The sequence below is a fragment of the Hyaena hyaena genome, unplaced genomic scaffold, assembly GCF_003009895.1.
Source record: "Hyaena hyaena isolate Hyena2069 unplaced genomic scaffold, ASM300989v1 scaffold_361, whole genome shotgun sequence".
Taxonomy (NCBI): Eukaryota; Metazoa; Chordata; class Mammalia; order Carnivora; family Hyaenidae; genus Hyaena; species Hyaena hyaena.
In genome coordinates, this window is record NW_024080991.1 from 644,195 (window position 1) to 669,676 (window position 25,482).

A 25,482-nucleotide genomic window follows, 5' to 3' on the forward strand; every position below is an offset into this window, starting at 1 on the left:
GACCTGCAGTACTGGCCCTTTAAAATTACAATTAGCACAGCTCTTTGGCAGGGTAAAAACCCCCTGTCTTATCTATCATACATGCCACAGGTATGATTCCTGCAGTGTTGGCATATACATATACAATACACACACATATATATATATTTTTTAATATTTTTATTTATTTCTAGGAGAGAGAGAGAGAGACAGCGTGAGCAGGGGAGGGTCAGAGAGAGAGGGAGTCACAGACTGAAACAGGCTCCAGGCTCTGAGCTGGCAGTCAGCACAGAGCCCGACGCGGGGCTCGAACCCACGAACCGCGAGATCATGACCTAAGCGAAAGTCGGACGCTTAACTGACTAAGCCACCCAGGCGCCCCTACAATACACATATATTATAGCTGCTGAATTGGGTAAACAGTCATGACATTATTATGGTTACTTTCAAGAAATTACTTTAAAAAAATAAATCACTTCAATTAGAATGTAATAAGGACTTGTTTAGTGCCTGAAACCTCACTAAATATTTTTGAAGCATGCACCTCAATGTTTATAGCAGCACTATCAACAATAGCTAAATTATGGAAAGGGCTCAAATGTCCCTCAACTGATGAATGGATAAAGATGTGATAAATACACACACACACACAATTGAATAGTACTCAGAGATAAAAAGAATGAAATTTTGCCATTTGCAACAACATGGATGGAAACAGAGGGTATTATGGTAAGCAAAATAGCCAGAGAAAGACCAATATCATATGATTTCATATGTGTAATCTGAGAAATCAACAGATGAACATAAAGGAAGGGAAGGAAAAATAAGATAAAAACAGAAAGGGGTGTGCAAACTGTAAGAGACTCAATACAGAGAACAAACTGAGGGTTGATAGAGGGGAGGTGAGTAGGGGGATGGTTTAAATGGGTGATGGGCATTAAGGAGGGATGAGCACCGGGTGTCATACTAAGAATTAAATCACTGGGTTCTGTTCCTGAAGCTAAGACTATACTGTACGTTAACTAACTTGAAATTTTTTTTTTTTTTTAAAGGAAAGCATAGGGGCGCCTGGGTTTCTCAGTCAGTTGAGCGTCCGACTTTGGCTCATGTCATGATCTCACGGTTCATGGGTTCGAGCCCTGCATCGGGCTCTGCGCTGACAGCTAGCTCAGAGCCTGGAGCCTGTTTCAGATTCTGTGTCTCCTTCTCTCTCTGACCCTCCCCTGCTCATGCTGTCTCTCTCTCAGAAATAAATAAAACATTAAAAAATTTTTCAATAAAAAAATAAAAGGAAGCATAAAAGGAAAACAGGTTCATCTAATGAGACTTCAATTCAGATGCTGGGATGCCACCTAAAACCAATTAAATAAAAATCTCTAACAGGTGGGGTCTGGGCATTTATAGTTCAAAAAGCTCTCAGATGAAGGGCACCTGGCTGACTCACTCAGTGGAGTGTGTGACTCTTGATCTCAGGGTTTTAAATTCAAGACCCATGTTGGGTATAGAGATTACTTAAAGATAAAATCTTTTAAAAATGTGAATAAAAAATAAATGCTCTCAGGTTATTTTAATGTTCAAGTAGGGTGAAGAACCACTGAACTAAAGAAACTTTTTCATCTTTATTTAGAAAAATTCATGGGGGGTACCTGGATAGTTCAGTCGGTTGAGTGTCCGACTTTGGCTCAGGTCATATCTCATGGTTTGCGAGTAATTAGCCCCATAGTTTTGTTTTCCATTGTTGCTGTTACTTCAGTAACAATGTTGCCATAAATATTATTGTACAAAGTATACTGGTGAACAGCAACAAAAGTTTCTCTACGTATATATCCAAAAAATGCTAGCACATAGGGGATGCACATCTTCAAGTAGGTAATGCTGAATTATTGGTCAAAGTGACTGTGCCAATTTACATTCCCACTTGAAGTGGGCATTAATATATGTCTTTGCTCATTCAATTTTTATCAGGAAAGTGGGTACATAATGGTATCTTGTAGTTTTAGTTTGCATTTCCCTAATTACCCCTGTGGTTGAGTATCTTTTTCTACGTTTATTGGCCACTTAAGTTTCTTCTATGAAATGTCTATTCAGTTGTTTGCCCATATTTTCCATTGTGCTGTTCATCTTTTATTGACTCATAGGGTTACGTATGTGTTCTAGATACCCATCCTTTGTTGGTTATTCATACTGCAAATATCTTCTAATGGTTAATACTTGTGTCTATTAAAAAATTATTCTCAAAAAAAGTTATTCTCTACTCAGAGGCCCAAGAGGTATTCTCCCCTGTTTTATTCATATGTTTTAAAAAGTTTTGCCTTTCCTATTTAAGTGCTTAATAGTTCAGTCAACTATAATGTAACAAGTATACGTTAACATGTGCCTAACAACATGATTTCAATATATATAAAGAAAAATTAACAAGAAATCCATAAATCCACACAGGAGATTTTAATATGCTCCTTTTAGTAACTGATAGAAAAATCTGACAATATGATAAACAAACTTGACCCAATGAACATAAGCAGAATGCTGTATCCAACTCTCAGAATATCCAACAGCTGTGGAATATTTTTTGCAAACACACACACATAACGCCAACCATACATAAGGGAAATTTCAATAAATTTTAAAGGATTATAAGCATATAGGCCATATTCTTTGATCTTAATGCATTTAAACCAGAAATCATTAACAATAACTAACTAAATAATCATGTGTTTGGAAACTTTAAAGTATTTTAAATAACCCATGCATCAGATAACTCATATTAGAAGCCTGAAAATATTTTTAATTGAACAATAATAAAAAATGAAACCTTTAAAACTGTGACACACAGTTTTAAGGAAATTTATAGCCTTATCTGCACATATTAGGAAATTAAGAATGAAAATCACTCATCTCTTTCAAGAAATTAATAGAACAGTAATTGAAAACCAAGGAGATTATAAGAACAGAAATTAATGACATAGAGAAGAAATGCATAAAAGAGTATCAACAAAGAGCCACAAGTCTGTTCTTTGAAAAGGCTAATATATTGACAAAATTCTGGTGAGACTAAGAAATAAAAAGGCGCAAACAGCTAACAACAGAAATGAATAAGGAACCATTGTTACTGAGCCCCCAGACATTACAATATATAATAAAATGTTTTATGTGCTTTATATAAATACTTTTGAAAGTTTAGATTTAATGGACCCAATACCAGAAAAATAGAGCTTATCAAAACTGATGCAAGGGGTTGAAGGGCGGTGGTGGTGGTGCAAACTGTAAAAGAAAAACATAGTTTTGAAAAAACCGGAAATTTCAGCACTGGTGAAATGTGACAATTAAAGAATTATTTTTAAGTGTGATAATGGTATTGTGGTTTTGCTCTTTTGCAACTCCTTATCTTTTAGAGATGCCTATTGAAATATTTAGAAATTAAATGATAAAATGAGTCTTGGTGTAAAATACTTGATGCCCGTGCCTGTAACAATAGCACAATAACTTGAGTACTGAGGGTTTAAAACTCACCAACATGACAAAACGGTCTCCGCAACATCAGGCGAAAGCTGAGCGGTGTCTCCGCAACCCCAGAGTTTGCCAGCTCTCCGGTAGCGACCGGACTCCTCACACTCTTGCCTCTGGCTTTTCCCGCCCATTTCTATGAGAACCAATCATTGAGCTTGGCTTCGCACCTCGGACCAATCAGCTATCTCCGCTACGGCCCCATCCCCCTCGTCCCGGAAAGCAGCCGGACGCCATGTTTCAAGGGCAGCGGGGTTGGTTCTGCAGCAGCGTCGGCCAAGAACTGAGGCAGTTCTGGGGTAGGCAGCTGGGTGGAAGCGGTGGGTCAGGTGTTGAACAGAGCATCCCTTACCGCTCCGGTGCTTTGGTCCCAGGGTACTTGCTAGGCTCACCTTGTGCTCTTACCTCCACAGTGGCCGAAGGGGGCTCCATCAGTGACCCAAGGGCCGCCGACTTCTTGTTCAGCTGTGATGCCTCCCACCCAGACACGCTGAGGTACCTGAAGGCCACCTGGCAGTGCCTCTTGGGTCATGATGACGCAGGAGCTGGAGTTGGAAGTTGCAGCCCCCTAATAAATATTGATAACAGGGATAGACTGGAACCGAGCAGGTTTTCAGCCCTAGATGGGAAGCGGGGAGGAATATAAATGACCTTTCCCTTCTCCTTTCTGCCACACCAACATGGCCTCCTACGTGGTTCACGAGTATGCCGAGCTCCAGTTGCGTTTCTAAGCTGTCTTTCCCACAAGTCTACGTGGTGCCTTGAAGACCCATCATCATCGTATTCAATATGTTTAAACCAAATCTCCTGATTGTCCCCCTAACACCTGCACCAAGTCCTATGCCCTCAAACTTAAAACCACAGGGGTTTCTTGGAAATAACAGCCCCACCCCCATTAATCAGTCGGTGGCCAATCACCACGGTACATGGGTCACGTACCCCTGTAAATGTTCTTGGTTCTCACTGCTACTAACTTCGCACGCACCCTCATTACCTCTGGCACGGAGTATAACAGTGGCCTTCAGACAGGTTGCTCTGCCCTCAATCTGCCCACCTACGACTCCCCCCGCCCCCCCCCCCCCATTGCTGTTCCGTTATGTTTACAAAGCAGAGGTCTGGTCACCACCCTGGCTGCCCTCCTCCCCACTCTCTTATTCCCCGGTATCCTGATTGCCTACAGATAACTATGCCTACTTTCTTCCCTCATTTATTCTTTCTTTTGAAAGGTTGAATACATTCTTCTTTATTTTATAACCTAAAATATTTCCCTTTCTTTCTCCTAGAATATATCAGAGCCTTGATTACATAGAAGATAATGCTACAGTTTTTCATGCCTACTATCTCTCTGCAGTAGCTAATGCTGAATTAAAAAACTCGGTGGCTTTAGGCCATTTCATTCTGCCTCCTGCATGCCTGCAAAAAGGTTAGCAAAGGTCATTCATCCAATCTCTGTTAGCCAAATCCAGCTAGGTCACCCAACTTTACTGATCTTTGTTCTCAGACAGAGATTTTTGTGTTTTGTATCATTTAATGTAAGTGGAGAAGCATGGACTTGGGATCACATTTCCTTGGGTGTATATTCTAGCTTCGTTTGTTTTATTGTTCATTCACGCATTTGCTAAACTACTGTATGTCAGGTTTCAACCCAGATGCTGAGGATTCAGTGGAGAATAAGACAAAAGGCAGGTCTTCCTTCACAGTGCTCACCAGCTAGGATCCAATACGTAACCAGTTTTGTGAACTTCAGCAAGTTGTTTTGAGGATAAAATGAAATAATATATTAAATAGACTGATGTGTGAGCATTTAAAAAATGTTTGCTTGTTTTGAATCTCTCCATTATTATTCTGAAGTTTTAAGATTCATTCTAACAATAAACCGATCTGTTTTATTGTTCTTTATATTTTTAATTTTTTTAACTTCATTTATTTGAGAGAGAGTGATAGGACTAGTGGGGGAGGGTCAGAGAGAAAGGAAGAGAGAGAGAACCCCAAGCAAGTTCCGCATTGCCAGTGCAGAGCCAGATGCAGGGTTCCAACTCATGAACCACGAGATCAGGATCTGAACCGAAACCAAGAGATGGACACTTAACCGACTGAGCCACCCAGGTGCCCCAGTTCTTTATACTTTTAAAAGTACTTTCACATTAATTATTTCAGCAGTCCTATAAAGGGCAAGTTAATAAACTGCTTCTGGAGTGCCTGGGTGGCTCAGTCAGTTAAGCGTCAGACTTTGGCTCAGGCCATGATCTCATGGTTTGTGCATTCGAGCCCCGCATCGGGCTCTATGCTGATAGCTAGCTCAGAGCCTGGAACCTGCTTCAGATTCTGTGTCTCCCTCTCTATGACCCTCCCCTGCTCAAGCTGTCTCTTTCTCTCTTTCTCAGAAATAAATAAAACAGTAAATAAGTAAATAAATAAATAAACAAACTGCTTTTGAGATTGGCACTTTTAGTTTTCCCTGCTTGGGGGCATCTGGGTGGCTCAGTCAGTTAAGTATCCGACTTTGGTTCAGGTCATGATCACACAGTTCATGGGTTCAAGCCCTGCATTCGGCTCTGTGCTGATGGGCTCTGTGCTGACGGCTAGCTCAGAGCCTGCAGCCTGCTTCCGATTCTGTATCTCCTCTGCTCTCTTACCCTTCCCTGCTCATGCTGTCTCTCTCGCTCTCATAAATAAATAAAACATTAAAAAAATTAGTTTTCTCTGCTTGGAACACCATTTCCCTATCTTTTGTGGGCTAACTTTAAATATTCCATTTTAGGTCTTGCATTATTACCCAATTCTTGATATATGTGTGTCTGTCCTTAGAAAGACAGACTGAAGCTAGAACAAAGTCCCAGTGAACAGACAATTTAAAACAAAAAACAAACACAAACAAAAACTTGAAAAGATTTCTATAGGAAAGCTTTAGAAACCCCGAAGATTGGATTCCTTCCACAGTTGATGTCCTTGCAAGAGCTGGTTATAACAATAAATTGTTCCAAGTAGTTATACAAATAAATTAATGATTGGATAGGGAACTAATTTATTCAAAATCTGTGCCAATCAGTAAATACCCACCTTCAAGGGACTTATTATAGAACAGACATCTGACCTGGTTTTAAATTGAGTTTAGCATCTTATATTAAAATGTATTTAAATTAAAGAAAATCTGTTTTCAATGAAAACATGCTCCTTTTTAAGAATTAAAAGTATACATTATATCTACCTAGACCAGTATTGTCTAGAAGTGTGAGATGCAAATGTGAGCCACATACTGATTTTAAGTTTTCTGGTTAAGAAAATGCTGATTTCTAGATAAGAAATCAATGAATAAAAATAGATGAAATATATAAGTGAAATTAATTTTAAGAATATATTTATTTAACCTAATGTGTCTAAAACATTATCATTTCAATATATAACCAATATAAAAATTACTGAGATATTTACATTCTTTTTTTGGTGCTAAATCTTTGAAATCCAGAGTTTATTTTATATTCATAGTACATCTCAATTTAGATTAGCCACACATTTCAATATGGTACCCATATATAGCCGGTACAATAGCTACTATATTGGACAACATGTTACCGATTTGTCCTCAAGTGGGCTACCATGGAAACTTTTGAGATCATGAAAAATGATGACCTAGGGGCACTTGGGTGGCTCAGTCATTTAAGCGTCCAACTCTTGACTTTGACTCACCTCATGATCTCACAGTTTTGATCCTATAAACTGGGATCAAGCCTCGTGCCAGGCTCTGGATTGACAGTGCAGAGCCTACTTGGGATTCTCTCTCTCTTCCTCTCTCTCTGCCCCTTCCTCCCTCAAAATAAACTTTTATTTATTTAAAAAAATTTTTTAATGTTTTATTTATTTCTGAGAGAGAGAGAGAGAGAGAGAGAGACAGCATGAGCAGGGGAGGGCCAGAGAGAGAGGGAGACACAGAATCTGAAACAGGCTCCAGGCTCTGAGCTGGCTGTCAGCACAGAACCAACACGGGGCTTGAACCCAGGAACTGTGAGGTCATGACCTGAGACAAGTCAGAGGCTTAACCGACTGAGCCACCCAGGCGCCCCGATAAATAAACTTTTAAAACACACATACACACACACACACACAAAAGAATGATGACCTAGTCCCTTGACATACTGAGCATTGTTAGAATTCTTGTACTACTATGCCCACTAGACATGTTTCTCTTCCACTCCTCTTTTACCAAATTATTGAATTCTTGAGTACCTCTACTCTACAAATTTAGGAATTTTATACCTTTTATTTTGACTGAAGATTGCCTTCTTTATTAATGGTTGGCCTAAAAATACAGATATCTAATAAAGACATATACTCCAGCAGAAAAAGTTTACAATAATGATTCTTATAATGCTTTGGAATTATCTGGGGAGTTTGTTAGAAATGCAAATTCCTGAGCTCCTCCTCAATCATCTGATTCAATAGGAATCTGCATTTTAAACAGCTATTTTAGGTAAGTTTGATGCAAGTGAAATTTCTAGCTTAGAAATTTCAGACTTCAAGTAAACTTCAGAAAATTGTACAAACTTACTTAAAAAATAGTATTGGATTTGTTTTTCTTACCACAGAAATAAGAAGAAAACTTGGTAATTTTATTTGGGAACAAGATGAACATTTTCTGATAGAAAAGGTAAGACTAAATTAAGGTATTTGGTTAGAATCTGTAGATTGAAAATTTTTTCAAAGCGATGTAATCTTAAAAATATTTACTTGTGACATATTAACACCAATGACCCAGATTATGGAATTTAAAAGACATGCTTTTATTGAACATAATCTAGTCTGACATTGTTTTTACACTATTACATTGATGAAATTGAGATATTTTTGTTGAATTATTCATGTAAAAAACTTGAAAATGTGCTTCTATCCCTACTATTAAGGGAGTAGTAGGAGCACAGTATTTACCCAGTTTTTTATAGCCAGGATAGATTCCTTTTTTTTTAAGAGTTTATTTTTTTAAATAATCTCTACAGCCAACACAGGGCTTGAACTCCCAACCCCAAGATCAAGAGTGGCACACTCCACTGACTGAGCCAGCTAGGCACCCTTACTGCCAGCATAGATTCTGATTTACTAATCCCTCTGTTGTGTCATTTGCTGAATACTTTCCATAACACCCCTCAATAAATGTGTACAATACTGAAAATGGACTGTTTTATAGCTTTGGTATTCTGCTTCACATTTGCCTATGCTTTTGACTTACTTCAAAGTCTTTATGCAGTAGCCAAATCTGAGATAATTTGGACATCAAAAAGAATGACAGTAATGAATCAAATTTAAAAGAATCCATGATCAGTAATGATGCTCTAAAGGAATAAGGAAAGGAAAAAAAAGAACAGAAGGAGGAGAGGAAAGGAGGTGGGAAAAGGAAAAAAGAAAGGCAGAAATGAGTGATAGAAGGGAGGAAAGGAAACATGGGATAAGGGAAACTTTCCTTATAAAATAGCAACTAATAAATATAGGGGTACCTGGGTGGCTCAGTTGGTTGAACGTCTGACTGTTGGTTTTGGTTCAGGTCATGGTCTCACAGTTCATGGGTTCAAGCCTCATGTCTGGCTCCATGCTGGCATCACAGAGTCTGTTTGAGAGTCTCTCTCTCCCTCTTCCTTTGCCCCTCCTTTGCTTGTACTATCTGTCTCTCTCAAAAAAATAAGTAAATAAAACTTAAAATTTTAAACATTGGTGGAATAGAAAATCCCCCATTTTACCACCCCCAATAAAATAATTGATTTAGGCCATGTCATTAATGGATGTTAAAACCGTGATCTCAAATTATCACTCCACAGATAACTTACTAGTTACGCAGGTAAGTGATATGCTTTCACAATGGAGAGATCTGGCAGACACCATCTTAACCAACTGGTCAAATTTAGCATCACCGTAACCTCTCATATGTTCAGCTTGATGTGATATAATAAAGTATATAATATTCTCTATATAGTGTTCTTATTCAAAATGTTTAACCTAATTAACCCTAATCTCATGATGAGTAAACACTCAAGAGAATTCCCGAATGTGAGACATATCACAAAATAACTAACTGGCTTCGACTCTTTAAAACAATGTCATAAAAAATAAAAAAGCAGGAACACTGTTCTAGATCAAGAGATATAACAACCAAATGTGATGTTAAACCTTGATTGCATTCTGGATTTTTAAAAAACAATTTTTAATGTTTATTTATTTTTGAGAGAAAGATCATGAACAGGGAAGGAGCAGGGAAAGAGGGAGACACAGAGTCCAAAGCAGGCTCCAGGCTCTGAGCTGTCAGCACAGAGTCTGATGCGGGGCTCAAACTCACAAACTGGGAGACCATGACCTGAGCTGAAGTCAGATATCCAACCGAATGAGCCACCCAGGTGCTCCTTGGATATTTTTTAAAATAAATGTTTATTTATTTATTTTGAGAGAGAGTGAACATGAGCCAGGGAGGAGCAGAGGGAGAGGGAAAGAGAGAATCCAAGCAGCCTTTGCACTGTTAGTATAGAGTGTGACTCAGGGCTCCAACTGATGAACCTTGAGATCATGACCTGAGCTGAAATCTAGAATTGTAAGCTTAACTAACTGAGCCACCCAGGCACCCCTGACTCTGGGTACTTTAAAAATAAAAAGTAAAAAGGACATTTTGAGAACAATCTGGAAAATTTAAATATGAACTAAGAGGTGATATTGAATTAATATTAATTTTCTTAATTGTGATGGTGGTATTATAAAAATAAAAGAATGCTTTTTAAAGACAAGGCAAGCTAGGAGTACCTGGGTAGCTCAGTTGTCAGACTTTGGCTCAGCTCATGAACTCACAGTTCATAAGTTCAAGCCCTGCTCACTCTATCAGCACAGCCTGCTTTCGATCCTTCAGTCCTGTCCCCTTCTTTCTGCCTCTCCCATGCTTGTGCTCCCTCTCTCTCAAAAAATAAATAAACATAAAAAAAGAAAATGCACGCTAAAGATTAAGGAGTGATATGCCATAATATCTGTAAGTATTGTCAAATGGTCCAGCAAAAATAAAAAATGAGAGAAGGCATGCAGAGTGATGAAAATGTTAATGCTTTCTCTCTCTCTCTCAAAAAAAATAAATAAACATTAAAATTTTTTTAAAAAGTGGGGGGAGCCTGTGTGGCTCAGTTGGTTAAGCGTCCAAGTTTGGTTCAGGTCATGATCTCACAGTTCGTAGGTTCAAGCCCCATGTTGGGCTCTGTGCTGACACCTCAGAGCCTGGAGCCTACTTCAGATTCTGTCTCCCTCTCTCTCTGCCCCTCTCCTGATTACTCTCTCTCTCAGCGCCCCCCCCCAAAAAAAAACTAAACAGAATAAATGTTAACACTTTGTGAATCTAGGTGAAAGATATATAGTACTTACTGTATTATTTAACTTTTCAGTGTTTGGAATTTTAAAAAAATCTTTATATTTCTGAAGCAAATCAACTAACGTATATGTTTAGTATTCCTTTTATTAATTTGTTTTTACCCCAAGCGGTCATCATCTGAAAATGATAGTTACTTTGGTAGCTTTGGCTATGTTGTACTAAGACAAAAATATCCAATCCTTGTCTTGTCATAGTGTTTTCAGGGATGCAAGTGGTGATGGAATGGCTGTTATTTGATAGTTATTATTGAGTAAGCCAGAACTTCAGAGCTAAAAAGCTTTAAAGCTCATTAATTTAATTATTCAGTTTTAGAAACGAGACACTTGAGGTAAAGAAAAGGTAAAACCCTGTTTTAGTTCACATACTAGGTATTAGCAAAATGGAACCAAATTTTCTCAGCTCCAACCCAATCCAATATTTTTTCTATGAAAAAATTAGTAGAACATGCCTGTATTGATGACTGGCACTAGAAGTTATGTGATTTTATGATAAGTGACTTTGTTCTTTCAAAATATTGATTCATATTGAATATTAGGCAATTATAATAAAGTGACCATAGAATATATAGGTAGAAGGTACTTCATCAAATGGCAACAACAAGCATAAATCTGGTAAGTAATTTGGGGAATGTTATCTTATTATTTGGAGTGGATTTGTGACCTAAACATAGAAATTTCCTAATGGCATATTAAGCAAATATATTAATTATGTGATAGGTACCAATATCTGAGTCACTTTCACATAATCTTTTTGAAAAGCTTAATACATGTTTAATTCTTTCATAACTCAATAGCTGAATACTCCATTTTAATTTTGAAGGGGAAATATAGTCTACGGCCAAACTACCCTGAACGTGCCTGATCTCGTCTGAAGGGGAAACATAATTTGTTCAGCTTACTTCATATTTTTGATCTATAATTTATAGGAAGCCTAGGAATCTTCAAGTCAAGAATTTCAAGTTTAAATTAATAAATTTTTGTTTCCTTATCTTTTAAATATTTATTTATTTTTGAGAGAGAGAGAGAGAGAGAGAGAGAGAGAGAGAGAGTGAGTGAGCATGTGTGGTGGTGGGTAGGAAGAGAGAGAGAGAAACAGAATCCCATGCATGCTCTGCACTGTTAGTGCAGGGCCCAGAGTGAGGCTCAAACTCACAGTCTGAGCTGAAATCAAGAATCTGACTCTTAACCGTATGAGCCACCCAGGTGCCCCTCTTTATTGTTTAAACCCTAAAAAGTAATATGGCCAAATTAGGGAAAATTTCAAAAATTGCTGAGAGAATAAAATTAGTCAAAATTTTACTATCTAATACAACCATGGCTGATATTTTAACAATTTTGGTCTTCATTACATATCCCTAAAAACAAATAGTATAATTGTGTATGTGTACGATATTTTGTAATGAGTTTTTGCCACCAAACTAGATTGAATGTACCTAAGTGTTTGGATATTTTTATGACTCTTGAAATATATTGCTAATTTACTGTTTTACTTTCTGAAAAAACATTTGATTGGATCATTGATATGAGTTTTAAAAATGTGTTTTCTTTTGCTATCCACAGCAAGATGAAGTAACACCAAAGGAAATAAAGGCCCATAAGGAAAGCAACGAACTAGCAACAGATCACAAAAAAGAACTATCCAAAAGGTATTGAATTCATCTACTTCATTGATATGCAATTCAATGTAGGCATCTTTGAGTACTGGCTGTGTTTATCTCATTTAATTTTCACTGTCTCTTAATTTTTTTTAACGTTTAGTTTTGAGAGACAGAAACAGATCACTGTGGGGGAGGGGCAGAGAGAGAGGGAGATGCAGATCTGAAGCAGGCTCCAGGCTCTGAGCTGTTAGCACAGAGCCTAGTATGGGGCTCAGACCCACGATCTGGGAGGTCATGACTTGAGCCGAAGTCAGATGCTTAACCGATGCTTTACAGTTAGATTAATTTCCCCAAAACCATACAAACTTTCATTATTCAGTGGGGAGAATTGGATTTGAGACTGGGTCAGTCTAATTCTAGAGCCAACCACTATGCTAGACTATCCTTGCAGAAAAGAAACAACAATTTATGTATGAATACTGTTATATTACTTTTTAAGTATTTTTTAAATTTATGAGAGAGAGAGAGAGCAGGGGAGGGTCAGAGAGAGAGACACACACACAGAATCCAAAACAGGCTCCAGGCTCTGAGCTAGCTGTCAGCACAGAGCCCAATGTGGGGCTTGAACCCACAAACCGCGCGATCATGACCCAAGCGGAAGTCGGACGCTTAACCGACTGAGCCACCCAGGCGCCCCTTACTTTTAAATAAGGAAATATACTAAATATTAGCATTAATTTTATTAGGATTGGATGTTCAAAATGATCTCCCCCTTTCTAAATTGTAATGTGGTCACTTTGGTTTAAGAAATTAAAAAGACACAATCATGGACTTGTCATTGTATCAGAGACAATCTATGAGAGGCCCCCTTTGTTTCAATCTTTTTCACTATCTAGTCCTAATTCCGTATTTTCCAGTTCCATGGCTTTCAAATACTCATAGGGAGTACTGGCTTTTCAAAGGTCTGGTATTTAGTTGCTGAAATAAAAATGATCCAACAGTAGCTATCTTTCTTCATCATAAAATTAATGGGTTTACTTTATATAGTTTTTTCAATTTTAAGTTTTTCTTCCTTAATTTTTTCTTATACCTTTTGTACCTTATATTTCATTTGTTATAATTTACACAAAGTTGTATATTTAATTAAGTTTAGTAAACCATTGTTTCATGGTCCTATGACTTCTAGAAATTCTACTACATAAGTTTTGAGAATCAATATTTTAAGTCTTGGGATGTCTGTGTTTAGCACTCCTGTGAGTTTACTTGTTATGCTCTTTGAGATAAGAAACTGGTAAAGAAAGGCAGAAAAATAGAGGAGGTAAGACCATGAAGACATTGTTAAGTGATTAATAGAGGAAGAATAGTTATCCTAAGTGACCTTGTGAGAAGGCTGAGAAATAGAAAATAAAAAGTAACTCCCAGTGACTTGACTAGAAAAGATATCAAATGCATAAATTCCTTGAGAAATGGTTGTCCTGCAAAACACAGAAGCCATAAAGGAAAAGACTAAGTATGACCACCACAGATATTTTAAACTTGTATGTGGCAATAAAAATACTATAAACCGAGTTAAAAGAAAAATATAAACTGGAAAAAAAAATCTGACAAAAACTAGTTTCTTTAAGATACAAAGGAGGCTTACAAATCTGGGGAAAATCTGTCCAATCCAATAACAATAACAATAGACAAAGGATATGAATAGATACCTTAGGTAGGTATCCAACCTAGAGCCTTTTCTTTATGGAACCACTAGAGGGTGCAGTGTGAACACAGATAAAAATATACTTTGAACCTACTCAGCATTTATTTTGTTGGTATACTACTAGTGATATTGAACACTAAGTGATGAACCTGTTATTAAACACTTGCTAAATACAAGACACTTGTGAGCTAATCAGTTCATTTGATTCTCATAACCCTTATAAGGTTATGAGATAAATACTAATATATTAAAGATAAATACTATTAGCCTCACTTCACAATTGAGGAAACAGGTTCAGAGAGCTAAAGGTCACCCAACATTACTTACATAGTGAAACTGAATTTGAAGCTAAGTCTAGCTGATCCAGAATCCAAACTCATAATCACTATGCTATTTTCACTTATCAGTATGTTCCCCAAATCTTCTGAAAATTGCATGAATTTAATTATTCTGTTATAAACTTAATGCAAGTGATTTGTCAAAATAGAAAATAAAATAAAGAAAATTTAAATTATAAACAACCCTTGGAGATAATTACAACCAACATTAGTACATTTCTTGCTAGTTTTATACAAATGCATCTTGTTTTAATTTGCATTTTTTAAAATTATTAATAGCTTTGAACATTTTTGAATTTGTTTATTAGTATTTTATATGTCCTTCTCTGTGGTTAGTTTTTATTCTTTCTCCCTTTTGTGTGTATGGGGGGTGTCTCTTTGTTTTTTTTTTTAACCAACTTGTCTGACAATTTTGTATAATAGCTATAGTATCCTTTTGCCAGCTTGTCACATTATTTCCTCAGTTTGTTGTCTGGTTTATACTATTTTAGAGATACAAACTTAAATTTTTGCATCATTAAACTGATCATTTTTCCTTTAAAATTTCTTCTGTTCCTTTTATGTTTGGAAAAGTTCTTGCCCATTCAGAGATAAAATCAGTTTTAAATTCTGAGGATATTTATTTTGGTGTATGGTAATAGGAGATCTAAATTGATTTTGTTTTACAAATAAGAAATTTCCACTTTTTTTGAACAATAAATCTATTTCCAACTGATAGGTAATTTCCCTTTGTCATAGGTTGTTTTTACATATATGGTGATCTATTTTTAGACTGTTTTATTCAATTAATCTGTAGATTTATTTCTCTATCAGTATAATATTATTTTAAATTATATATGTGTCTTTATTTTTTTGTCTTAATTTTATTTATGTGTCTTAATACCTAACAAGGCAACTCCGAAACGGGATTATATTCTCCTTTTAAAAATATTTTCCTCAGTTCTTCATGCCTACGTATTACTCTATTTTCAATTTTTAATGATCAAAATCCAATACATACAAAAGGGGACACTATGAAAATACTGGTCCCTAGCAAGCCATTTGCCATCTCAGAAGCAACCAATATTATCAGTTTCTTGTATGTGCGTGTACTAGCAAATTAGTGTAAATATTTTCATTTCTCCTTTTTCTCACAAATAGTGATAGATTATAAGCACTGTTCAGTCCCTTGCCTTTTTTCACTCAATAATCTTTACCTTGGAAATCATTCCATATTATTACATAAAGAGCTTGTTTATATTTGTGCTGTATAGTGTTCCATGGTATGGATTTACCATAATTTATTGAACTGGTCCCTTATTTCAATGCACTGTTAAGTCATTTCTAGTTTGCTGTTGAAAACGGTGCTTCAGTGAATGATCATATAATGTCATTTTGTATGTGTGCAAGTATCCATAGGGTAATTCTTAGAAGGCGAATTGCTAGGTCAAAAGGCATGAAGATTTGTATCCTTTATAGGTCTTATCAAATTGCTCTCCATATAGACTAAACCAATTTATGCTCCTGCTGGTTGTATATAAAAGTGCCTTTTCCAGGTAGGGTGAACAAACAACCAGGTTTGCTAAGGACTGTCTTGGTTTTAACACTGAAAAGCTCTGTGTCCTGAGCATCCCCTCAATCCAGAGTAAACTGGGATAGTTAGTCACCCTTCTTTCACCTGCACCTTCTCCAATACAGTGTGCTATCATATATTTTGGTCTTTGCCAATCTAGTAGGTATAAAATGGTATCTCACTCCTGTTTTGTTTGAATTACTATTATTATGAATGAGGCTGAGTGTCTTCAGATGTTTGAGAATCACTTGCATCTCCTTTTCTGTGAGCTGTTAGTTCATATCCTTTGCACATTTTCCTATTGACTGAGTTCTGTTTTTATTTTTATTTTTTGATAACAACCCTTTACCTTTTAGAAGAATTACTTCTTTGTGAAATAAATTACAATTAATTCTTAGCCTATTGTCTTTTGACTTTGTTTTTTTTATCTATTTATTTCAGAGAGACAGAGTGCAAGTGGGGAAGGGGTAGAGACAGACGGAGAGCGAGAATCCCAAGCAGGCTCCACACAGTCAGCACAGAGCCCAACTTGAGGCTAGAACCCACAAAGCTGTGAGATCATGACCTGAGCTAAAACCAAGAGCTGGACACTTAAACAACTAAGTCACCCAGGCTTCCCTGTCTTTTGACTTTAAAAATGTTAAGTTCTGGGGTGCCTGTGTGGCTCAGTCGGTTGAGTGTCTGGCTTCAGCTCAGGTCATGATCTTACGCTTTGTGGGTTTGAGCCCGGCGTTGGGCTCTGTGCTGACAGCTCAGAGCCTGGAGCCTGTCTTCAGATTCTGTGTCTCTCTCTCTGACCCTCCACTGCTCACTCTCTCTCTCTCTCTCTCTCAAAAATAAAAAAAAATGTAAAAAAACATTTTAAAATGTTAAGTTTTGAGGGTGCCTGGGTGGTTTAATTGGTTAAGCATCCAACTTCGGCCCAGGTCACAATCTCATGGTGTGTTGATTCAAGCCCCGCACCGGGATCTCTGCTGTCAGCACAGGGCCTGCTTTCTATCTTCCGTCTCCTTCTCTCTCTCTCTGCCTCTCTTCTGCTCTCTCTCTCAAAAATAAACATTAAAACAAGTTAGGTTTTTGTCATGCAGAAATGTTTTACTGTATACGTTCATGCTTATTAACATTTTCTTGTAGCTTTCTGGGTTTTGTATTGTACTTCAGAAACTCATCCTACTCTTAAGATTATTATCATCATTATTTTTTGCTATGGTTTCTTCTTAATGTCTTTATCTTCCAATTTAAATCTGTGACACACTTGGAATATATCTTGACATAAGATGTGAGGTGGGGATGTACTTTCTTTTTCTTTTTTCCTGCTGATAGCTCCCCTACTTGTGGCAATTCATTACATAATTCATTTTTACCCTCACCTTTATTATAGGTTAGATCCCTGTAAATATTTGGGTCTATTTTTGGATTTTATATTTTTATATTCCATTCATTTGTCATACAACAGCACCACTCTGTTTTAGTTGCTTATAATATGATTTATTTTCTAGTGCTAGTTTCTCTTCTTCACTCTCTTTCAAATTTTCTTAGCTATTTTCAAGAAGACTTTTATTTTTGTTTTATTTTATTTTTTGTTTTGTTTTTAAATAATTTATTGTCAAGTTGGTTCCATATAACACCCAGTGCTCATCCCCACCAGTGCCCTCCTCCATATTTTATTTTTATAATTAATTAAATCCATAGTTTATTTGGACTTACTTAGTTTTTAACTAATGCTTAGCTATTCTTTCTGGTATATTTTTCTATTTGAATTTTAGAAGCTACCTTATTAATATTTTTAAAAATTACTATTTTTAGTGACATTACAAAAAATATTTATAGATTAACTTTGGGAGACTATCTTTGATAAAAAATCTTCCTATCTGAGAAAATGGAATTTTTCCCCCACTTGTTTAAATTTTCTTTTGTGGCCCTTAAGGAACATTTTCATATTTTCTTCATATAAATCTTATATGTCTTTTAAGATTATTGCTAGGTACTTTTTTTTCATTCTATTATAAATTTGGCCTGTCTCCAATTAGATTTCCTACTTTGTTGTTGTTAAGGTAAATTTTAGAATTATTTTTTCTTAACCTCTAAAATCCCTTTGTGATTTTATTGAGAATTGTGTTAAACTTAAATTTGAGAACTACTGAAGAATTGATGTCTTTATAGTTTTCAATATTCCTATCCAGGAGAATGTTTTCTGTTTTTCCTTATTTTTCTTTTCTTTGAAAAACATTTTTTAAATGTTTATTTACTTTTGACAGAGAGAGACAGAGCATGAGCAGGGGAGGGGCAGAGAGAGCGGGAGACACAGAATCTGAAGCAGGCTCCATGCTCCTAGCTGTCAGCATAGAGTCCAATGCAGAGCTCGGGAGATCATGACCTGAGCCAAAGTCGGACACTTAGCCAACTGAGCCACCCAGGCGCCCCTATTTTTCTTTTCTATATATCAGTAAAATTTCCTATTTTCTACATATAGAATCACCTATTTCTTGTTATGGTTATTTTAGATTTTTATGAATTTTGTTGCTGCTGTGGATTGGATCAGGTTTTTTTTCATTTTATTTTTTGTTAGTTACTACTATTATACAGGAAAGTTATCGATTTGGCAGTATTTGTTTATAACTACCCACTTGGAATCTTTAAGAGTCTAGAAATATTTCAGTTGATTCTCTTGGCTTTTTAGGGTACACAATCATATAATTTGTTCACCTGAAAGACTGCTTCTTCCTTTTTAGTAGATATATCTTCCATTTCTTTCCCTCTCCTCCATCTCATTGCCTAGCCAAAAATTTTAGAGCCTTGATAAATAATAATAAGGGTTATCCTTTTTTAATCTCTGATTCTTTTGGGAATACTGTTTTGCTTTATTTGAAGGATCTTATCCTAAGTGGGCTGTAGTTTCTTTTAGAAGAGTTCATATGAACCAACCAGACAAAAAAAAGAACATGAGGAGTTCAGATGAAATTTAATTTTTAAATGAATTGAAAAATTAAACTTTTACTATTACTAACTGTAATTTTAGATTTTTAAAGGAAAATACTAAATTAAGGATGATCCTAATTTTTAATTCTTGAGGTTTTTGTTTTCATAATTGTGTTATCTACTCATTATATGCAATCTAAATATAGCAAGCATTGTTATTTGGCATAGTTAAAAAAGTAATATCTTTTAGTTGAAAACTACTTAGCTCTTAGAAGTTAGAATATAATTAAATATACTATACAACCACACTCAGAATAATTTAACTTTTTTTCTTTTTAACTAAGAAGTTACTTGAGAATCTTAGTGTACTTCATGATTTTCCCAGATATCATTTTTAATTTATTAAAGTGTTGAAGTACTAGTTAACAGAGTTTCATTTATTTAAACACTGAATAACAGAAATGCTATGATTATTTAAAATAGAACCCACTCTGCTTTCTTTTGGCATATTTAAGATTACATATGTATATATGTATTTTATCTAATTATAAAGTATTATTGAATTATTATGCTTTTAAGAACATTGAAAAAAAGACTTAGACCTCTACATAAAAAATAGGTTTTGTCAAGTGGCCATGAAAACTGAAAATATCTGTATGGGCCCTTATATTACTTAGAAGCACAAAAGGTCACATTTAACATTTTCACCCAATAAAACTGAAGTCTGATCAAGAGCAAATAGATTATTGGGGTGCCTGGGCAGCTCAGTCTGTTGATCATTTGACTCTTGATTTTGGCTTAGGTCATGATCTCACGGTTCATGGGTTTGAGTCCCGCATCAGGCTCCTTGCTGACAGTGCAGAGCCTGCTTGGGATTTTCTCTCTCCCTCTCTCTCTGCTACCTCCCTTGCACTCACTCACTCTCTCTCTCTCAAAATAAATAAACTTTAGAAAATAAAGAAAAAGCGCAAATAGATTACATATTGCTTCAAATAATTTTTCAGGAAAAAAACGAATATAATATGACTTTCTGTATGTTTCATTCTATAGCAGAGAAAAGCATTCTATAAGGACTCCAGTTATGGAAAAACAGATGTACTTCCCTCTTCAGAATTATCCAGTGAACAACATGGTAACAGGTGATTTAAAATAATATTTAGAGAAAACCCAAGTAGGGAAGAAACAACAAAATATTTTGTGCAATAAAGCTGTTGTTGTACTAGCCTAGCAAGGAGAATCCCTTTTGTTACACATACTAATAGAGGAGATATAATTTACATTGAATAAATGTGTAGAATTGACCCAAGGATAGACCTCATATTTTCTGTTAAAACACTGGTCTATTGGTATTGTGAATATACATCCCCGTTTACACAAGACAGTCCCAGTTTGTGCCTGTTGTCCTGGCATCAGTTTTTTACTCTCAGGCATCTCAATTTGGAAGATAAATTATATGGACCACTGTAATCATAGTTTCCTTTGAGAGTCTGATAAAACATAGACCCCTTTCCCTAGCATACACACACACACAAACACAGCACACAAATTTTACATATAATTTAGAGAGGTTCTCAGGTGTCCATGGACTCTGGCTTTTCTAGTGTCCGACATAAAGAAAAGGCAGCTTCCTAAGGTTGACGTGAGAGGATGGAACCAAGAGAACCCAAAGTGGCCTTTGGGATTAGGATAGTGCTGAGTGAGGTGGATAGTTAGATACTTTGGGTAGTATTCAGTAGGGTCATTGATCTTTTTTTTTTTTTTTAATTAAGGCTTTTGAAAAAATTGTCTTTAAAACACAGCAACTTTAGAAATATAGGTTTTTGAAATTTCATTTTAAAAATAGTTTGTATTTTTCTCACACATTCTTTACCAATGTCAAAACTACCTCTTGCAACTAGTGCACTAATTCCTAAATGTCTTCTCTCATAATATTATTCCTTCTTTCTATTTTGTTTAGCCATTTGTTTCATTATTTTTTTTCCTTCTGTTCATCTGACTAATAAATTAGCCTTTAGAAAAGCAGTTTAAAAAAGAACTTTTAATGTGTAGGTTGAGACTGAATCTTAGGAACAGCAAAGAAAACTGCCACCCCGCTTTGACAGTGGAGAAGTCAGTTCTGGGGCGTTTAGGAGCAAGCGTGGACTGCAAAGGACAATGAGCTGTGTAGAAGTACTTAAGTTATAGTTTTGGGAGTAGTGACTGCTGCCCTGACTTATCCCTATGCCTAAATATTCAGATAAAATGTAAGTACCCCTTAAACCATGGTTGTGGCATATTACTGGTACTGATTTTTTTTCAGGCAGCTCTATCACCAGATACTAAATATCTCATGTTCATTTGGACTTAACAAATATTTGATAACATGTTTTTAAAAATCAATGATAAATGTTAAAATCAGCCATACAATAAAGACAAATGCTTAGATTTGGACATGTAACAATGCTGCTCTATGTTTCACTGCTGTCTGACTATTCAAAAGACAAGATAGTGTTATATTGAAAACACACTGAAAAAGAACTGTAGAAATAATCATTAGTCAGGGTGCCTGGGTGGCTCAGTCAGTTGAGTATCTGACTCTTGATTTCGGCTCAGGCTGTGATCCCAGGGTCGTGGGATTGAGCGCTTTGTCAGGCTATGCGCTCTGAGTGTAGCATCTGCTCAGGATTCTCTCTCTCTCTCTCCTCCCTCTGGCCCTCTCCCCAACTCTCTCTCTCTCTCTCAAATAAAAAATTAAAATAAAATAATAAAATAATAAAAAATGAAAGTAATCATTAGTCAGAGTTCTTAAAGTAAAATTTAACTTGTGATAGTCTTTTGTTATTTTATTGGTAGAGCCATAGTAAAATTTTCTGAGTTTTTAATTTGCTTATTAGTAATATTCTTTCTTTAAATTTCCACATCAAAATTTTATTTTTTAATTAAATAATTTATTTATTTAAAGTAATCTTTATACCCAACATGGGGCTCAAATTCATGATCCCAAGATCAAGAGTCACATGCTCTTCCAACTGAGCCATCCAAGTGCCCCTACATTAAAATTTTATAGCACTTTCTTGGAAGAAAGTTTCAATTTTTAGAGATAATTCATTTGTCTTTAATTCTGATGTAAAATGACAAGTACTTCCCTTAACAATTTTTTTTTTTGTTTTATTTATTTCTGAGAGAGTGATAGCATGAACAGGGGAGGGTCAGAGACAGACAGAGACACAGAATCTGAAACAGGCTCCCGGCTCTGAGCTAGCTGTCAGCACAGAGCCCAATGCCGGGCTCGAACCCATGAACTATGAGATCATGACCTGAGCTGAAGTCAGACGCTTAACCGACTGAGCCACCCAGGTGCCCCAAGTACTTCCTTTTTAAAAATCATACCTATCTGCTTGTACAGGAAAGAATAACTTCTTGTTGGAATGTAGTGAGTGACAGTCCTAATTTAGGCAGTGGTAGTTAATTTCTGTGACTATAACTTAATTGTCTCTTCCTCAAAATGGGTTGGGTTCAGTTCAATGAATGTTAGATCTCTTAAAATAGGACATGTTACTTTGCAGAAAATACAAATTGGACCTATGCCCTAGAACCCAGTGGCCCCAAGTTGTGATAACCAAAAATATCTTCAGATAGTGCCAAATGTCCTATAAAATATCAAGAGAATTTTTTTGGCCTGTTTTTAAATTGGTTTTTGCTTTCGACTGGAATTAATCATTTTGTTCTGATATCACTGGTTATCACCTATGATAAGAAGTTCTGATTGATAGCTGTATGTATGATTAATCGAAAAAAATTGTAAATATCTTGCAGGCAAAAAATTTCAAACCAAAACCTTCTGATAATTAAAAGTTTGGGAACCTATAATAGGTACTGTGTTAGTTATCTATTACTGTGTAACAAATTTGTCCGAAAGTTAGCAGTTTAAAACAATGAACGTTACTTGGTAGTTTCTGAGAGCCAGGAATCCAGGAGCATCTTAGATATTTCTGTTGCAAGAGTCTTTCACAAGGTTGCAGTCAAGTATGTTAACCAGCCTACAGTTACTCCAAATAACTAGAATTGGGAAATATATTTCAAAACTCACTCATGTGGTTGTTGACAGGCTTGAGTCTTTGCCGGTTTTTAGCCCAAGGCAAACTCCTCATCAAGTGGGCCTATCCATAGGGCTGTTGACAACACGGTAGTTTGCTTTCCTCAGAGTGAGAACTACAAAAGGGAAAAAGAGCCTACCCAAGACAGAAGCCACTGTGTTTTCTATGTCCTATTCATACCATCACTTCTGCCATATGCTGTTGGTCATAGAGACCAACCCAAATAGAGTCTCCTTCCAGAGACTACACAAATTTGTGAACACTAACAGATAGGGATCATTTAGGGCCATTTAGGAGGCTGGTTACCACAGACACTTATGGAATCCTCCACCAAGAATACTTTTCCTAGGAACTCTCTTTTCTTCCCCCCAGTTCATCTGGGTTACACAGAAACTATTTTCTAAAACATGAGCTGGTTCCTCACTTCTAACATTTGCTTTGGGAATGATTACCTGATTTGAGTTGGGCCAGTCAGAGCTCTTTCTCTAGATTTTTTGACATGAAATGCAGCCAGTCAAATCATTCTCATTCAGGTGACTATAGCTCTAAGAAAACTTGGAAGCAGTGGGGACCCATATTTTCTACTAAAGCCAACTTGCCTCAAGAAAGGAAAATGAAATTAACGTGTAGAGAAAAACTGGATACCAGTGAGAGACAGCAATGAGAGCTAGTTACTTGTGAGTGTCAGCAATATGTCTGCCTTCCTTGGTTGGCAATGGCAATGTCTTTTTAGTAGACTCCCTTTTTGTCTAAGCTAGTATACATTGAGTGTCAGTTGACTTCAGCCTAAAGACCTAACTACTTCAAAACTGCTACAATAATCTATTTCTAATGCATAAATTTCCTTATAATTACAGGAATATTTTTACTAATGTAATAATTATTTTTAAAACTCATACATATCTTTAGAAACTTCACATACTGTGTATATGTGCAGTTAACTAAATGTTAATATTTTTCTGCACTAGTTTATTTTACACAGAAACCTAGTCATTAGGCAAAGATTATGAACCATATAGAGTATAGTAATAGAGCTTCGAGATTTTCTGAAGTAAATGATTATGATTAAAATATCTTTAAAGACACTACTCAGTTTTATATTATTGAATTCATAGCTAATTTATTAGCTGTGAATTTATTATTTATTATTAGAAGCAATCAAATTATATGCACATGTACCACATGTTGATGGTGGTATTCTAAAATCAATCATCTTTGAGCTCTACCAGAGTTTTTCTTATACAGTATTTACTTTTGAATTAGGTTTCAGTTTTAATGTAAACTACAAACACATCACACATAAAATATAATTACTCAGATAAGAAGTTGCTATCAAGGTAATATGACTTAAAGTTATTGAGTCCTTAAGCTCTCTACATTCTAGGTGTGTTTTTTTTGATACTCTTATCAATTTCAGATTATTAATGACATCAAAATTACACCCAAACCCTTGTTGACTAAGCAGTAATACTGGCTTTTCTTAATTTCTTATTTAAAAATGTTGTCCCAGTGTTAGCCATGCAGGGAAAGTGTTCCCTGCTCTGCTGGTAAGATGAGCTGTTGATGCGGTTAGTAGCTAGTTGGATAGATAGTTCTAAGTGATTACACTTTTCCCAGTTATTTTGGTCTAAGTACTTTATGTTTTATTCCCAACCTGAACATTACACTCTCAGTAGTCAAAGTGGGTAATCAAACTTTGTGTTTGATTTATTTATTTTTAATTATTTTTACATTTATTCATTTTTGAGGGACACAGAGAGACAGAGTGTGAGCAGGGGAGGGGCAGAGAAAGAGGGAGAGGCAGAATCCAAAGCAGGCTCCAGACTCTGAGCTGTCAGCAAAGAGCCCAGTGCGGGGCTCAAGTCCACAAACTGCGAAATCATGACCTGAGCTGAAGTTGTACACTTAACTGATTGAACCACCCAGACACCCAGAAATATTTGTGTTTTAAAAGGAAACAGAAGGTTGGGCAGAGTGGGGAGTTGGGAAGAAGGGTGTTCCCTAATGATTATCAAGTTTCATGGAGAATCTTCTCACTGGTATTATTTTTTCTTTTTACTTCTTTCCAAAAACATTCTTTAGAAATCTTAATTCTAATAAATCAAAGACATTGAAAAACAAATAGTATGATGATATGATGTTTTAATTGTATATATATTTAATTTTGTAGGTTATATATCAATTGATGCCATGAAGAAATTCCTTGGGGAGCTACATGACTTTATTCCTGGAAGCTCAGGATATTTGGCATACCATGTTCAAAATGAAATTAACATGTCAGCTATAAAAAGCAAATTGAAGAGAAAATATTAAACTAAATTATACTTATATCTAGTTATTTATTTCTTATAAGATATTACCAAAGATGTACATAATTTTACACTCTTCCCTTTGGGACAAGGGGATTGGAGAAATGGGTAAGAATTTTTCT

The 25,482-nt window shown here is 35.9% G+C and overlaps 1 protein-coding gene across 1 annotated transcript; it reads left to right on the forward strand.

The window, feature by feature from the left end:
* Positions 1 to 3,697: 3,697 nt before the first annotated feature.
* On the forward strand, positions 3,698 to 25,379 carry TERB2 (telomere repeat binding bouquet formation protein 2). The gene is made up of 7 exons (XM_039250057.1): positions 3,698 to 3,782; positions 3,897 to 3,978; positions 4,767 to 4,906; positions 8,067 to 8,128; positions 12,427 to 12,512; positions 20,026 to 20,114; positions 25,222 to 25,379. Exons 1-7 carry the CDS (start codon positions 3,719 to 3,721, stop codon positions 25,362 to 25,364), a joined length of 666 nt encoding a protein of 221 aa, XP_039105988.1. The 5' UTR covers positions 3,698 to 3,718; the 3' UTR covers positions 25,365 to 25,379.
* Positions 25,380 to 25,482: the final 103 nt, after the last annotated feature.